General features: G+C 37.0%; 1 protein-coding gene across 3 annotated transcripts in view; it reads right to left on the minus strand.

Annotated features, from left to right (window-relative positions):
* Positions 1–15,935, minus strand: part of BAZ1A (bromodomain adjacent to zinc finger domain 1A) — a 63,701-nt gene that overhangs the window by 10,153 nt on the left and 37,613 nt on the right. For all 3 annotated transcript variants that reach the window (XM_056492704.1, XM_056492702.1, XM_056492703.1), the window contains exons 13-21: positions 14,286–14,381; positions 13,933–14,157; positions 13,104–13,269; positions 12,724–12,837; positions 11,958–12,082; positions 9,795–10,403; positions 7,048–7,211; positions 6,715–6,869; positions 4,068–4,216 (exon numbers count right to left, since the gene is read on the minus strand). In XM_056492704.1, coding sequence (XP_056348679.1) covers positions 4,068–4,216; positions 6,715–6,869; positions 7,048–7,211; positions 9,795–10,403; positions 11,958–12,082; positions 12,724–12,837; positions 13,104–13,269; positions 13,933–14,157; positions 14,286–14,381 — 1,803 coding nt within the window. The remainder of the gene's footprint in view (positions 1–4,067; positions 4,217–6,714; positions 6,870–7,047; positions 7,212–9,794; positions 10,404–11,957; positions 12,083–12,723; positions 12,838–13,103; positions 13,270–13,932; positions 14,158–14,285; positions 14,382–15,935) is intronic.

Genomic DNA, 15,935 nt, shown 5'->3' on the forward strand with positions numbered 1-15,935 from the left:
TTCAATTACAAGGCACCTTCTTTGACTGTCTTCTCTGAAGAGTAAACAAAAATTCTTTATCGTAAAAAAGCCCATTTCCACCTTTGCTGCCTCTGCTCATGAAACTCTGCAGGGAAGTAATGAAAGCATAAGAACAAAGCATGTGTATATACTGATCATATCCCAGGATACTGCTGGAAGATGTCTGATGCTGTTATGAGGACAATTATAAATAAGAAAGGAAACAGCTTTGGGAGTACAGAAAATAAAGATAAAATCTAAAAAGAAAGAACGGAATAAAGACAAGCAAAAAGGAGCAAAAACTTGGTTTGGGCATTTTTTTTTTTGTCATGCAAGAACTGCATGGCACAAGTTACAAAGTAGGCACATGGTTCCCTCCATCAGTCTCAAAGGTGCTCCCATGAATCAGAATCCAACCTTTTGCATGGAAATCTGAAGGATGCTTAAATGACTGAAGTCCTGAACTAATGCAGAAGGCAGACTTTTTTTGTGGATGCCTCACTGAACAACAGGGCAACCAAATCACTTCATCATTTTATACCTTAACTTTCACATCTCTGTAAAAAGAATGATGAGACCTATTACTGCACTGCAAAGTATTTTGAAATGTAAGGAAAAGTAAATTTATATCAAAAAAGAAGCAAAATTCATAACAAAAACTGCTTGTATTTCTTCCCTCTCAAACATTTTTTTTTTCTGAGAAGCAGCACTTCAGAATTTCTTTCAAACAACTATTTAAAAAAGAAAAAGGATTTTTTACATTTTAACTCTGAAATGTTTGCAGGAAAACAATTTACTGCAACTGCACCCCCTCCTTTCCATGAGTCTCCTGTAACTACCTTAGGCTGCACTGAAGGAAGAAAATCCAAATTTTCATAGTAATATTTAATGAAAGGATTTCAAAGACAGTTCATAATTAAGAAATGCATATCATTTAAATCATGCTACATTTAATCACCAGACAACAGAAGATTAGTGGGCATTTAGCAGCTTGTAAGGCTGAAGGGGCCATTTCTGGGGTTTCCAGATCTCCTTTCACATCACTATCTTCTCTGTCAGTCTTTTCTTGCTTTTCCACTTGAACATTTGGTATGCACCTCAACTCTAAACCTATCAGAATCACCAGCAAGGCTCTTGGCAGCCCGATAGAGCCTCAAACAAAAACAGAGCTAAGAGGAGCAGCTGGTCCTTTTACTGCTGTGCTGGGTCCCTTTGTCTGCTCTGCACCCTGGAGGCCACCAGCATAAACCTGCCAGTGACTGCAGGGAATTTCAGCATGCTGGCTTTAGGACTAGCAGTCGTAAATGAAAACTAAAAATTGTTAAGTATGGCTCCATTCCCTACTAGGAACAGAGCAGAGTAAAGGGCGGGATGGAGAGGGCAAAGGATCTTTGCAGCAAAAGCGAGAACTGAAATAATGACAAAGAGCATTTTAAGTGTGGTTTAAAGCAGAAATGCAGGGACACACTTTTTACCACAAGTGTTCCCCTGTACTGCTACCAAAACAGAACTCCTAGCACTTGCTTGACTTCCAGTATTTTTACTTCAATGGTAACTCAATCAGCCAAAAAAAATTGGGATTATCATATTTAACATAAGAAACAGATATGCAAGGCATTTTATCTGGGGGCAGGGGGCTTCCCTTACATAACTGCAACTATTTAAAAAACACCTCTCCTGTGAGGAAAAAAGAAAGAATGAGTGCAGAAACACAGTAATCTGTGTAAGAACAGTCTAACAAAACTAGAAACTCTGCAAACTAAACCCCAGTGGTTACAAACTTAGAGCTAATCCTATCATCAGAATACTGTTTGTCATACTCTAGAGGAGTCAGGAAAAAAAAAATGCATCATAGCTTTGAGCACAGACCAGTCCTGAAAAACAAGTGTCCACTTTTCATTAGAAGGTTTAGTAGCACTACAAACACCTCCTTGTCAAGCTAAGTAGAGAACTTTTCTATGTCTGTTGTACATATGCAATCTTGCCTTCATTCAGATTCACCTTCTGCTAAAAGCAGCTCATTACACAACTGAAAACATGAGACATTTGGCACCAAAAAGCAAGAGGGAACCTGACACTGTCATTTAATGGTTAGGGCAGTAAGCCAGAGCAGAGGACACCTGGAATCCTTCCTGCTCCTCAGCGATATAGGTTATTCTATACATTACTGTAATCTTAGAGCAGTAGCATTTTTCACAGCAAAAGAGATGCATGGGCACATTACAGTAAACAAACATCAGAGATTTAAGACATGCAAAACACATATTTGCTTTCCTCTCTTTTTACTCTCTTTGTCATTCAGTATAAAACACCTAAGAGAAGAGGATTTCCAAGTTAAGAAAAAAACCTTGCCCACCATTATTCCAAAGGTAAGGCAAGAACATGAACCAACATAAGATTATGGCAGAGTTGAAACTGCTAAAAAACTTTCTCTCCAATACTTCTGGGGCATGTTTCTTCTTTTACTCTTTTTCCTCTAACTCAGGATGCACAATCAATGACCACAGCCTGCTAATAACCATGTTTTTCCCCTTAGAGGATTAGTAAACTTACAACTGTCAGCCAGGGGCTGTCAGCAAAGTACTCTCAGACTCCGCATAGAAATGGAGGCATATAATGCACTGTGTATTTACAGCTTGCATATGAAAAGTAGGACAAATGCTAGAGGTACTGTCAATTAACTGTTGCACAGGTTGCAATCTAGTCATATAGCAGGAAATAAGCTGTATCATGCCTGGCTTGGAAGGTGCAGACATATTTGAGTTGACCAAACACTCAGCCAAGTAAAGCTTTTAAACAGCTGCGGTTTCAACTATTCCTGTGCTCTCCCATTTCATCTCAATCATTTGCGGCACTTCCCTCTTCTAGAGGTCATCACACTGATATCAAAAGCTTGTGGAAGGGAATCCATGCCCACGTGTCAGGCTCTGGCACAAATCTAGCTCAAGCCCATCTTCAGTGGGAACTGATACCCAGACAGCAGGCTCCATGCAGGAGCAGCCAAGATGCAGAAACAACTTCGGGTCAACTGCACCACAGGGCATTAACATCTTGGTTAACAGACCAAAACCTGCATTTTCATCTTCAATTACTACAGCAGAGTCTGCCAGAGCAGAGTGATTTTATACACAGTGATTATCAGAGGAGAGTATCAGTCTACAGGGTGCGTAGCAGTTGCAGCCCTGGAGGACCCTGGAATGCACTGCACTGGCAAACCAGAGGTGAAACGTAAAGCAGCCCAGCAAGTACAGAGCACAGCTCATCCCCAATGTGCCATCCAGACAGGAAGTCTGGACATGACAGCCACCTTGGGAAGGAGGAACCATGTTTACACATTTCTCTAAGATAAAAGTCCACTTCTGAATTGCAAAATGATCCTAAGGAATCTAGACCTGAGGGATCACTGGAAAACAAACTGACTTTATGCACTTTGGATCCCCTCTCACCTCTGGAGCCTCATCAGAGGAAACCAAGTAAGGAATATATATCAAAGTCAAGCTATAATCCTGGTTTGGTTTAAATTTCTCTTGCAACCTTTTATTTCCAAGTTTTACAGTACAAATGCAAAAACCTGAGAATCTTAATGTTTGCAATGTAAATCTTTCCTATACTTTACTGAACAAGGTGATCCAGGTAAACTAGGCCTATATTGCTTTCATGGAAACAGTACAGAACGAAGTAAACATTTTTACAACCTAGAACTGCATGATATACTGGCCTCAATTATAGTATTCCCCCAGAAAGCTTGATCATTTCTGCCTAAGGACAATTTGTCTCCGACTGCATCAGTATAACTGTACCACAGTGATCACATAAACAAGATCACTGAAATAATCTATGTTAAATAAGCATGTACTTAAGAGTAAAATTTGCTTGTTAATTAATATATGTGAGTGTGCTAACTTTTTGTTCTTTTCCCCAAGATGTCCTTCTAAAGCATCCAGTCTTACAAAACAAGCAAGTGGATTTGGGACCAGGGTCTTACTGCAGTGTTGGGGTGGATGTGTTTGGTTTGTTAGTACGAAATCTTACACAAGACCAGAGACAGTTTTAATTCTGAGACTTACCAAGAGGTGCTTTGAGAAACCTGCGCTCAATTCCCTGTTCTATCTGAAGCAGTGCAGATGCCAAGTAGTGGACCACGTTACTGACAGGCTGAGGAGTACTTGTGCTTGTTGATGCAGCACTTGGAGCTTCGGTTTTTAACCCAACAAGTCTAGAAGAAAAATGTATTAAATTATCTTTGAAGTGTCTGAATTTAATACCAGAGATATTTGCAAATGTATATATCTACAGAAGCCTCTTATTTTAACTTTATGTACATGGATTATGGACATGAACAGATACTACACAGGTGTGATCAGCTGTCCTAGTTCTTATGCTTGCTCAGCTAGCCTAGTTAATCTTGGTAAATCATCTTTAGGTAACAGTTATATAAATTGCAAGAAATGTGGCTAATAAATTTCAAAACAATTAAGATTTCCAGAAAATTTGATGTCACATCCATCAGCTAGTTTATGACAGATTTCTGTGAAGAATATAGTCCCAATAATTCTTCAGTGAAAACACCTCCAGTGGTGAAGTGTAGCCTTTTAGAACACGGCAACCTGGAGAAGATCAACTACACAGATCCCTACAATTCAAAAGATTTTTGAAAAGAAAATAAAACAATAAAAACAAAGGAATTTTTCAATTTAAATCAAGAATTGTTAACTATTATGTTCTCATCCATGGAGGATCTTTATAAAATACTAATTTTTTATGTAAGAGTGGTTAGAAAACCTCCTAGACAATAAAAAAACCCCTAAAAAGCCCCTGAAACCAACCAAACAAACCCCACAAACAAACAAACAAACCACCAAAGAGCTAGTTTTCCAATAAAACAGGACCAAAAGACTAAATAATCATTTCAAAATGTAGTTAATCTTTCTGAACCACAAACATTAAATAATGTGTAGGAGAGCAGCTCGCTACTGAAAATAAAATTCCATTTCTACTTGGGGCTTATAAAAAATTAACTAATTAAGACTGTCTGGATTGTGCTTTATTCTCGTGAATAAGCAATGCGTTTAGTTGTCCCTGTTCTTTTTCACACTTAAAAGCTGTTCATTATATTTTGCAGTCACACACATTTTGAGAGCCTGAAAGCAAACAGAAAGAAAGCTGCAGAGTTATTTACATTTCACTAGTCAAACTCCAAGGTCTTAATGAGATGTCACTTGCTCTGAGGTGGATAAAAACCCCCACATCAAAAGCAATCTGTCACATGATTTCAGAATCCCATAGTCTAATTTAATATGCAAGACTTTATTAGAGTAGATTTTATTCAGAAACTCTGATGGAGTCAGTATCGAATGGAAAAATATTAAGCTACAAAGTTCTGCAGTTGAATTGAGTTGGCAACGGAACAAGTACCCAATATTAAGTGAAAACAGATAAATTTCAGCTTCTTGGTTAAAACAGAGGAGTACTTCTATACTGTGGTTTTCAAGAAGCAAATGTCTGTAAATTGTGTGATCGATATAAAGAATGACTCCATCCATTTTGGAACTAGAGAACTCTGATTCAAAGGATAGTCTTATAGGAAAATTCTAATTCACAGTGATGAATGAGAATTGAAAAAAAATGAGAAAAAAACTTGAACTTTAAATTCCTAGCATCCAACACAGCATTTATTAGTCCACTCAGAAATACAGCTTTTGTAGAAGTCTAACATCAGAAAGCGTCACAAAATACATAAGGTAAACAGTATGTTAGTACAATGATTGTCTCAAATTAATCCTTCTTTCTGAAGTATTTCAATATTCACACCCTATCAAGACATACAATTTTATATGCATTAACTATATTAAGGCAGACCTTTATTTCTGAGAAGTATGCAACTTCTGAGAATTAAGAATTTGGAAATCTTCACCATTTCTGAAGTTTTATTTACAACAAGAACTGCTATCAAGAGAACCAAATCCATCTCAAATGTTTAAATACTAAACAAAACACCACAGAAAACTTAACAGCTACAATACTATAGAATTTGAGGTTTCCTTCTTTTTACTATGTTGCAGCTTGCTCCACAGCAGTATCATTCCTGAAGTTGTAAGATAACATCTCCGCTTTGCTTCTACACTTACAGTTAATCCAGACCATGGCCTGTTGCCCTGGTGGTTCTTACTGTGACTCATGAGGTATACTGGCCAGTTCAACCAGAGATTTCTTACTATTAACATTTTTCCTTTTTAACACTCCTACTCTTTTCAGAAATTGAAGTGTTTTTGGTTTTGTTGGTTTTGGTTTGTCTTGTTGGGAGGGTTTTTTGGTTTGTGTGAGGTTTTTTTGGTTGGGGGGATTTTTTTGGGGGAGGTTCTTCTGGAAAATAAAACATCAATTGCCAGTTTAATTTTTCCCCACATTTACAATCACTTCAAAATGAATCCACGTGTTCCTTCTTTGATAATTAATGTTTACTTTGAGCAGTGTAATATCTGAATATTGAAAGATGTAAAAATTGGTGCCTTAGTCTAGGTATTAGAACAGCACCCTTTAGAGACTATAAACCAAAGTAAAATATCACATTTTAAGATTTACAGTCTTAAAAATCACCATGTGGAAGAATCTGAGGGTAAAAACAATTTGAAGGTCAAAAAGCCCCCAGCCAAACAAAACCAGAGCACTGCTACACAACTCAGAGAGAACCATTATTTAAACTATAGCTCTTACCTGTCTTTCACAATAAACTTATCTTGATCATCAGTTTCCATTTCTTCAGATTCTTCATTCACAGTTTTAATAATACCATTTTCTTTGTTTTCATCATTCAGAAACTCATATCGCCCATGTTCTAAGGCTGCCCTCCAAGCCTGTCTGTCTGTAACCTGAAGCAAACATACAAATTTGAGGTTTCTAAAGAATCAAAGGACACAAACCTTTAGTACCCATTACTGTCTACATTTAATTTAATTATGCTTTTAGTAAAATCACAGCAAGAGTTCTCATTTAAGTTACAGACTTGATGGCACCACTATGTTCCTACATTCTAGCATTTATAAATACCTTAATAGCCCCCAATGTTCCTTGGTAGATCCTGTCTTCAATGTCCAAAAGAAAGTCCCTAAGTCTCAGTTCAAGCTGCTTCTCTGCAGATAGGTGAGATCCATCGTGGATATTCTGGATCCTTCCCCGTCCTATAGGAGGTCTGACATCACTTTGAGGTTTTTCTGCAAGAACAGCAAGTAATTTGGTATTAGCAGATCTTCTTCCTTTAAAGCAGCTCTTGGCAGAGGGAACAATAGTACGAGACAGAACAAGGTGAATACATGGGTTCAAAATTCCCTTCTTGTAGCTAGGTGCCAACACTGACATCTGTGCCAACTAAGGTATCTGATTCAGCCAAGCAGGGTAATGATGACCAATAGAAGACTGGCATCCACTCATAACAACACATGAGAGAAATCTTTGCTAATTTAAAAGTAGTTCTTTTGTCTTAAAATTATTTTGAAGGTAGTAGGTAAGTAACACCAATCTTGCTCTAAGTGCAAGGAGGAAAAAAAGAGACAATAGTCACATTTCTATTATTTGATTGCTCTTACTTTACAAAAGAACTCTTCAACTGTCTTTCCTGCATGTATCTTTACCACAGAAACACTTAAAATAAGCATGTGCAACTGAAAATCATAAAACCTAACAGAACAAGGCAAGATAAAAATCTATTTTAAAAACCTAACCTTAAAACAAAACAAAAAGATAATATGATACAGGCACAGACAAGACTGACTGTGTCCTCTAATTAAAGGCAGGGAAAAAAGGAGTAAGACAACATGATAATTTATGAAAACAAGGTGTGAGCTGATGATGATGGGCTGTCAAGCAAAAACCTACTCCCAAGAGAACTCAAAGTTCATGCAAAAACTCAAAAGCCACAGGAAAGAGCTGGAAGTATGCCCAAATCCTAAATTAGTCTGCAGAGGTGGTGAACACTTTTGTTCACAGGATTTACCTTAAAACCTTTGAGTGCAGTGATAAGAAGGTACATGCAATCATTTGAGAGGTATTTAATAAATACAATAAAGCTGTTGCTAAGAAAGCACAGGATGAATTTCTAAGGTGCTCTCAATTGCTGAAACAATTCCCTGTAACTGAAAGCAATCATGCAAATACTCTGAAAATGTAGACTAGCAACTCTAATGCCTGGACGTGGGAAACGTCCTCTTTGGTTTAAAAGCAAAGAAGAAATGCAGTATTTTTTCTTGAGCAGAACTAGAAAGGCAGCAACTGCTTTTCAAATAATTAACAAAGAAAAGTTAGTGGATACTGGAATACAATCATGTAATAGCAAATTTTATTTCCATGCTCTTTTGAGCAGGAACAGGAAAAGGCAGAAACAGTGCAGGAGAATCCCTCTTGTCCTGCAAGTCATTTGAGTGAAGGCAATAGGGCAGCCTCTGGAGTCCACAGCAGAAAATCTCCCAGCCGAGTGCATCTACACATGGCTATCTACCCCTGCTTATCATACACTGGTGTGGCACCATTGGTATGGGACCACTGCATTTGAATTTTCTTGATCTCTATTAAAGTGAACTTCAAAGCTGTCTCTTTTTTTAAATGAAAATCAGTGCTATTCTACAGTTCTAACATTGAAAGAGAAAAAAAATCTGTGACTCTGGCCATCAAGTTGCTTCAGATCAGAAAGCAACATACCAAACACAGATAAAGGTGCAGTGATTAAGAAAATAAGGAACCATATGTACAAACTCAAACATATCAGAAGATGACGGAGATTTTCTCACAAAAAAAAAAAAAAACAAAAAAAACCCAACAAAAAACAAAACAGAAAAAAGGCCTCAAAATAAAGCTTAATTACTATGCAAAAACTCTGTCCTGTGCTAGTTTCCACCAAAATAAATAGTAGATCAGTTATAAATTTAGCGTATCTGATCTGCTCACAGCGTGTCCTAGCATATGCATACCAGGAAAACAGAATTTGTGTCTGCTGTGAATAATTCTCCCTTGCCCCAATACAGATAACCCCAAATTCTCAAGGTAATTTGTCATAATTAAAAACAAAATGCAATTTCTTAAACATGACCCTAAGGAGTCTCACTTTGCTAACACTGTCTGCCCACCAACACGCCATAAACAAGCCAGCTGTAAGCCTGTATGTGCAGAATTTTATCAGTGATTGGAGCCAGTGCCTTACTAATAAATGGCAAAATACTTGGCTAGGAGAAAAAGAAAAAACCCCCAATCCTAGTTCTAGGATTGTTTTCAGTACACTCCTATGTTTAAAAACCCAAAAAAACATCTGCTGTCCTGCTGTTTCCTTCTGTAATGAGTGTCTGCCAAAGGAAAAGAAGGGAAAAAACCCAGAAAAGAGTAATATCACTAAATGCCACTGCACTGATGTTAATTCCATGTACCTACCGACACAGCTACACAGCTTTTTAGTATGTATTAATTTTTATCCCTCAGTTAATCTTTTTTCAAAGCTAAAATTACTTCCCAAACTTGTCTGTTTAAAAGCCAGTTTACTGGTTTACTAAGCAGATCACAGAAAAATTACTGCTTCTTTTTTAGCATGAGGCACCAGAATATACTACAAAGGTCTGTCAAGCAAGAAGAACAAAAAAAAAAAAGGAAGGAAGGAAAAAACCAAACATGTTTTCCATCGAGTGGAAAAAAAAAGCTTAAAAATAATTCTTAGATTTTAGAAATTACAGTTATATTAGAACTAGAGGTTTCTATAATATTATATAGAGATTTCATCAGTAGAAACAAATAAAGATCAAGAACATTTCATTTACCTGGAATATGGAATTTCTCCACTTGAAAACTGCTTAGTTGTTCATATATTCTACTTTTCTCTTGTAAAAGAGTTTCTTTTAAGGCACTCTCCCTATGTCCTCGGGAATTGAGAGCCTCTAGGAGTTGGTCCAGTTGTTCCCGAGAACTGTAAAAGCACCAACGGTTTGGTTTGTATACTGGCCTTGGCACCTCTACAACAACACTGGTGTGTGAATCTTGGTCAATATTGGAGGTAGATTCAGAGGATTTCAAAGACTCTCCAGTTTTACTGAATACCTGAGGTTCATTTGTGCAAGACTGTCCACTATTCTGAAAGGAAGAGGTTCGAGGCAACAACATGTCTTCAGTGAGACCAGAATAGTCCTCCTCTACGAACAATCCAGGAACAGAAGGGAAAATCCAGTAGCGGCGGTACAGACGGTCACGACCTAACGGGGTGATATTTGTGCAGGCTGTTGCATTCTGAATCTTTTCTAACAGTTCCTTCTCTTTCTTTTGTTGTTCCTGTTTTAAAGCTTCTTCATCTTCAGCAGTAAGAGGTTCACTCTTTTCACAAGTGGTCTCTTCTTGTCTTGTAAATTCTTTATATCCATTTTGCCCTCTTCTTCCTAAAAAGTTAAAAGAAGAAGTATGATAGCAATTAATTTACAATTTTTAACGAAAAGCTCAAGTAGAGGGCAGGTTTTTGTTCTGTCCCTTTCTGGTTATCCAAACTTACACTGTCAAAGATCATCAGCTCAGTCAAACGACAATATTGGTTTTATTAAAGAAAAAACTCAAGTGATTAACCCTCATTCCCTTGAATAATGGGTAGCCACTTTAAATACACCTTGCAGAAACTAGACTAAATCTCATTTACTGACACTGTCATCTTCAACATCATACAAAAAGAACCCAAGTTTTAAGAATTAATCTACTGAATCCAAGCTATGATTCAGACTTGATTTATCATACTCAAAATGATGATCTTAAACCCCCAAAAGTCTCAAAAATGACCAGAATCCCTACATAGCAGCTTTTATGGCAAACTCAGGTATCTTACTTGATCACTTTAATTTTAAAATCTATTTACTATTATTTTCTCCCCTCAATTTGTACCAGCTGAAAACATTTCAGTTCACATCTTTAGTTTACCAAAGTATTATGTCCTGGTAGTCATCTAGACCAGTATGACTCATAATTAATGCATGCAACCTGAAAGATGCTATCAACACTCAAGTTCTACATATTTCCAGTGTGACTTTCAGCTCCCTAGTTGTAAGGAATGAAATAATAACACTTGTTTGTCATCCAGTCACAACGTCTCAAACACAGATATTTGAGAAACCTGAAATTCTGTTTAGGATCTCATTGCTTTACCATCATGACAAGCCTGTAACAAACATGTAAATCTGTATAACTGAATGACTTGGAATTTCCATCCCAGATACTGTTAGGAACTGTACAAGTTTGCAACTTAAGTCCACAATCATCCAGGACTTTCACTGGCACAGACACCAGCACAAAGCCTTCCCAACAGAAAGACACAGATGAGCTATCAGCCCAAAGCCATCAACAACTCATCCTCCTATGGTGATATTTATGCTTAGTTAGGAACAGCAGGCTGCACCATTTACTGCACTGCAGTTCCTACTAGCACACTGCTGAGGAAATTAAATCTAGGCATAAGTCTGGTTTTATTCTTGTAGAGGAGTCATGCTGCTTCATTAACGAAGGCAAACTACACCCTAATGCTTGATCTAACGTTTTCTTTCGAAATACCAGTTAGTTTTGCCATTTACTTAAAAAAAACAAAACAAAACAAAAACAAACCAAACTGACACCATCTCCTATTACATGAAATTCCTACAACTCTCTCTATGAGGGCAAGTACTTGTAATGAGTTGTCAGGGAACACCATAACATGTCTTAGGCAAAAGAGGAATCCACACAGCACGTATGGAAGACAAGAAGAAACAGAAGTATAAAAGAACATGCAGCTGACCATAAGAACTACACCAGGCTGGCTCTATCCTTAATTCCCCATTATGATTATGTTCAAGTGTGATTTTTTTTTCCTTAAAAGAAAATTACAGCAAAGATTGATATTCTTACCATAAAACACAAGAACTTGCCAGATGCATGCATGCAGGTGTACACACAGAGACTCATTATAGCATTACCTCTCCGCCGTTTTCTGTTTGGTCCCAGCTCTTCTTCATCCTCTGTGACTGTGTCCATGTCTTGCTCTTTACGTTCCATCTCTTTACTTTCTGTACTAGTATCAAGGTCTTCCCGTTCCTCCTCCCTGACATAGCAAAATAAACAAAAGGTGACTAACCAACCATGCAATATAAACTGAATGATTAAAAAAATGCACAATAAAATATGGCATCTTTGACACAAAAGAGTATTTTTATCTCCCAAATACTTAACTAGTAAAATACCTATACTGCTCTTAAAAATAAACTGTAAATCACTGACTATACTAAAGCCCAAAAGAAACCAAACTGTAAATGTAAGGTTCTATATTAAAGACTAAAACCTGCTCTTTGGTACCTACACTTTCATTTGAAGAGTATTATTATTATTATTATTAGATCATTTTTGGACACATCTTAGTATAGTTCTGTTGCCACAAATTTTTTTCACATCTAAGAAAGTTTCCTTCCCAAAATGTATATACCATTCTGTAAAATGCTTGTTACATATTTTTGCCTCATCTAGCAAATACAATTAATGCCCTACAGAAACACAGGCAGTTTTTACAAGGTAACTTTTTAACCAATTCTGTATCACTAGGAAGAAAAATAAAATCAACATTAAGGACAATATACTTAAAATATACCTTTGTATATGATCAAGTCAATTAAACTACAGATGTGAGGACTGGTCATGGAGCTGAAAAGTGCTATAAGATAAACATCACAATAATACTATGTATCATACCCAACAGATATTTCTACAGCAGAAATTCTTTGCTCCTCTTCCTTCAGCTTTTCTTGTTTCTCTTTCATTTTTAACTCTTGTTCTTTTAACCTTTCTTCTCTTCTCTTACGTATCCTAATAGTAAAAAGGATATAGAAAACCAGTTGCAGTTAACCTACTATCTGATCTGTCCACATCTTTTTTCTTTTATACTAAAACTTCATACAAAAATAGCGACAACACAGGAGAACACAACATTTAGCACAACTAAGTTTCACTTCTGTCTAATGTCCCAGGAAACCAGCACAGAACAGAAACATTACTATTGTTTCTTATATGCCTTCTGCAAGGAAGGGATTAATCTCAATGGTAGCATCACAATTTAGTTTTCCTAATTCTACCTTGCTGCTGCTGCCTCTCGTTCTTTGCGGTGCTGCTCTGCCTTTAGCTCTCGGAACTCCTGCTTTGCTTGTCGTAGCACATCAACAGAGTCCTCAATGAAATCCCGAGTGGAGACAAGAGTCAGAAGTTTCCCACAGAGAGCATGAAGGATCTTCATCTTTTCTCCTAACAAAATTTGGACCAACGTTTATATTTCACTATGCAATTGATAATAAGTTTCTCTCTTACAGACTCCAAACTGGATTTGTTCTCACTTAAGAACTAGCGAGCAAACATCTGTAGTGCACTAGGTGCAATTGCAGAGACATTTCCTGAAAGCATATCTGCTTGGCTCAGAGACATGAACCTTTATTTTTAATTTACTAGCTTTTACCACCAAATGAAGCAGTAAAATGCAGTATTACCTTCAAAATAGAGATAAAGGAACAGTAGATAAAAAATTTTCTCCATTTCCAAATAATGAACAAAGAATCCAAATACAAATGGGGGGGGGAGGGAAAGCAGAGGCTGAATCAAACACCCCAGTGCTTCTTCCACAGAGATCCCCTTATGCAAGTAACACTAACATTTTTAAAATGAGATGAAAAAAAAAAGCTACTCAGGAGTAATGAGACTGCCTAGCTCTGCAATCTCTGATGTGGTGAGATGTGCTTGTGGGGACTGGAGCATAGAGGGTGAGTGTTGGTCTACATGACCCCCAGAAATTCTTTCCAAACTCAATTATTCTATGATACAATAAATTTTGACCACTATTAGTCTGAAGCAATTGCAAAGTTGACCACTTATTGAGCAATCTAATAATCTCTAACATGTGTTGTCTTTTATTACCTGGCAACAAATCATATACTGAGGTACTTGAAAGTTTCTTCAAGAGACCAGGATTACTTAATCTCAGCTCCATGCAAGCATCATCAGTAGTATCAAACCCTCCTCGTTTCTGGTAACGGTATTTTGCATTGGCTGATGTTATATCAGCACCTGATGCTAGAATGTGAAGTCTGAGAATCTCAGAAAGAGTGCAGCTATCAAGATCCAAGTTTTTCAAATTGCAGCCTACAGTTGAGGAGAACAAACAGTTATTTTATACAGACATTTGAATGTACATAAATATAAAAATAGTGCTTTAAAATACAGAGCAAAATAATAACAGTAATAAAACAATAAGTGAAACCCACACATACCCTGATGTAACTGGGGCCATGCAGCTGCCAAAGTTGCAACTGCAGACAGTGCAGATTTTGTGGGGTCTGAATCTTCATCCAAAGCCTCTGTTAAATCTTTAAGGAAATAAACACTTTATTCTAGTGCAAATTAAAATTTGTACTGTGGAGGGGAGGAAAGGAAGCTGTGTTTTGAGAGTTGCAGACAAAGCGAAAAGAGGGATGATATTTACAGATGCATCAATGTATTCAAAACTCAATTCAACATCCAAACAAAAATTTACAGATCTTTCAATGCAACTAAAATAATCCAACTACAAGCTAGGGACATGCACCACATGCTATATATAGGAAGAACACCATGTAAGCTGTTAAAGCACCCGCAACACACGGAACATGCACAATGGCAACATAAAAGGCAGCAAGAACAAATCCAGGAACACGCTTGAAAGCGCAGACAAGTAGCAATGCAAGAACACCTGTATTTCCTTTCCTCAAATGAACTGTTTTTCATAATTTTGTTTTTAGGAAGCATAGCTCAAACCAACCATGTATGTCAATACTGGCTATAACCATTCACTTTACACTTTCTATCTGTAACTCAGATACTGCCTCTTCTGCACAAGCACAATTACTAAGACATTACAAATAAATCGTATTTCACTAAATCAAGCACCTGCACTGAATGATCACCATACATAAGAAACTGACCAGGAAAGCAGGGAAGTGAAAGGGAGAAATAGCAAGTTCTTGTTTCTTAAACAAAGGTTTCCTCAGCACTTACAGGTATTTCTCCAGAGGGTTGGCAGAGTATTTTCAGCACTTGTATGCTGTTTCAACAATTTCACTTCATTCAAATCCGAATTATTAAGCAGTTAAAGTCACCAGGCCATAATAAAACCACAAATACAAACCATACAAACAATACATAAAATGCAAATCCACAAGAATCCTTCCTCTACGATGTTTAATGTTGCTTGAAAACTGTCATCCAGACACTGCAAAATGAATCTCTGCATCTCCCCTCTCACTTTAACTACATAACACACTTTGAGAAAGTACTGTACACCCCAAAACCACATATCCATGGTGCTCACTGTTGCAGAAACGCTGCCTGTACAGAATTTAACTGAGCAAACATGCTGACTACTGCTAGTTTGGTTAGCAAGAATTACAAAGCCCAGACTATGTAATTCGTTTATGGGAAAGAAGACGCCTAAACAAGAGTGACGAGAAATGAAAGTTCTGAGGATAGTAAAACATAATAAATGAAGTGCCTTACCCACAACTCTGCTAAACTAGAAACAAAATGGCAGACTTTTGCAATAGTCAGCCCCACGATGTCAAATTAAAATATGAAAGTTTACATTATGTTTTTTCTGATCAGCCACGTGAATAATATAGAATCTAATCAACTATTCTACGGTTACCTGATAATGGAATCCTTGCTTGTATTGCCAAGGCAATACTCTCAGTAGTTAATAAATACAGTTTAATTGCTAAATTCCACTGTAATTAAAATACAGCCTAAATTTATTAATGCTGTCTCTAATCTATAACTTTATTCAATTAACAAGAGCAGCCTCTGTTATTGAAGACAGTGCCCATGCTTTTATATAAAGATAATTTATAGACTGGACATAAATCTTAAGCATGAAAATAAACAATCTT

The sequence above is a fragment of the Oenanthe melanoleuca genome, chromosome 5 (assembly GCF_029582105.1).
Source record: "Oenanthe melanoleuca isolate GR-GAL-2019-014 chromosome 5, OMel1.0, whole genome shotgun sequence".
NCBI classification, from domain to species: domain Eukaryota; kingdom Metazoa; phylum Chordata; class Aves; order Passeriformes; family Muscicapidae; genus Oenanthe; species Oenanthe melanoleuca.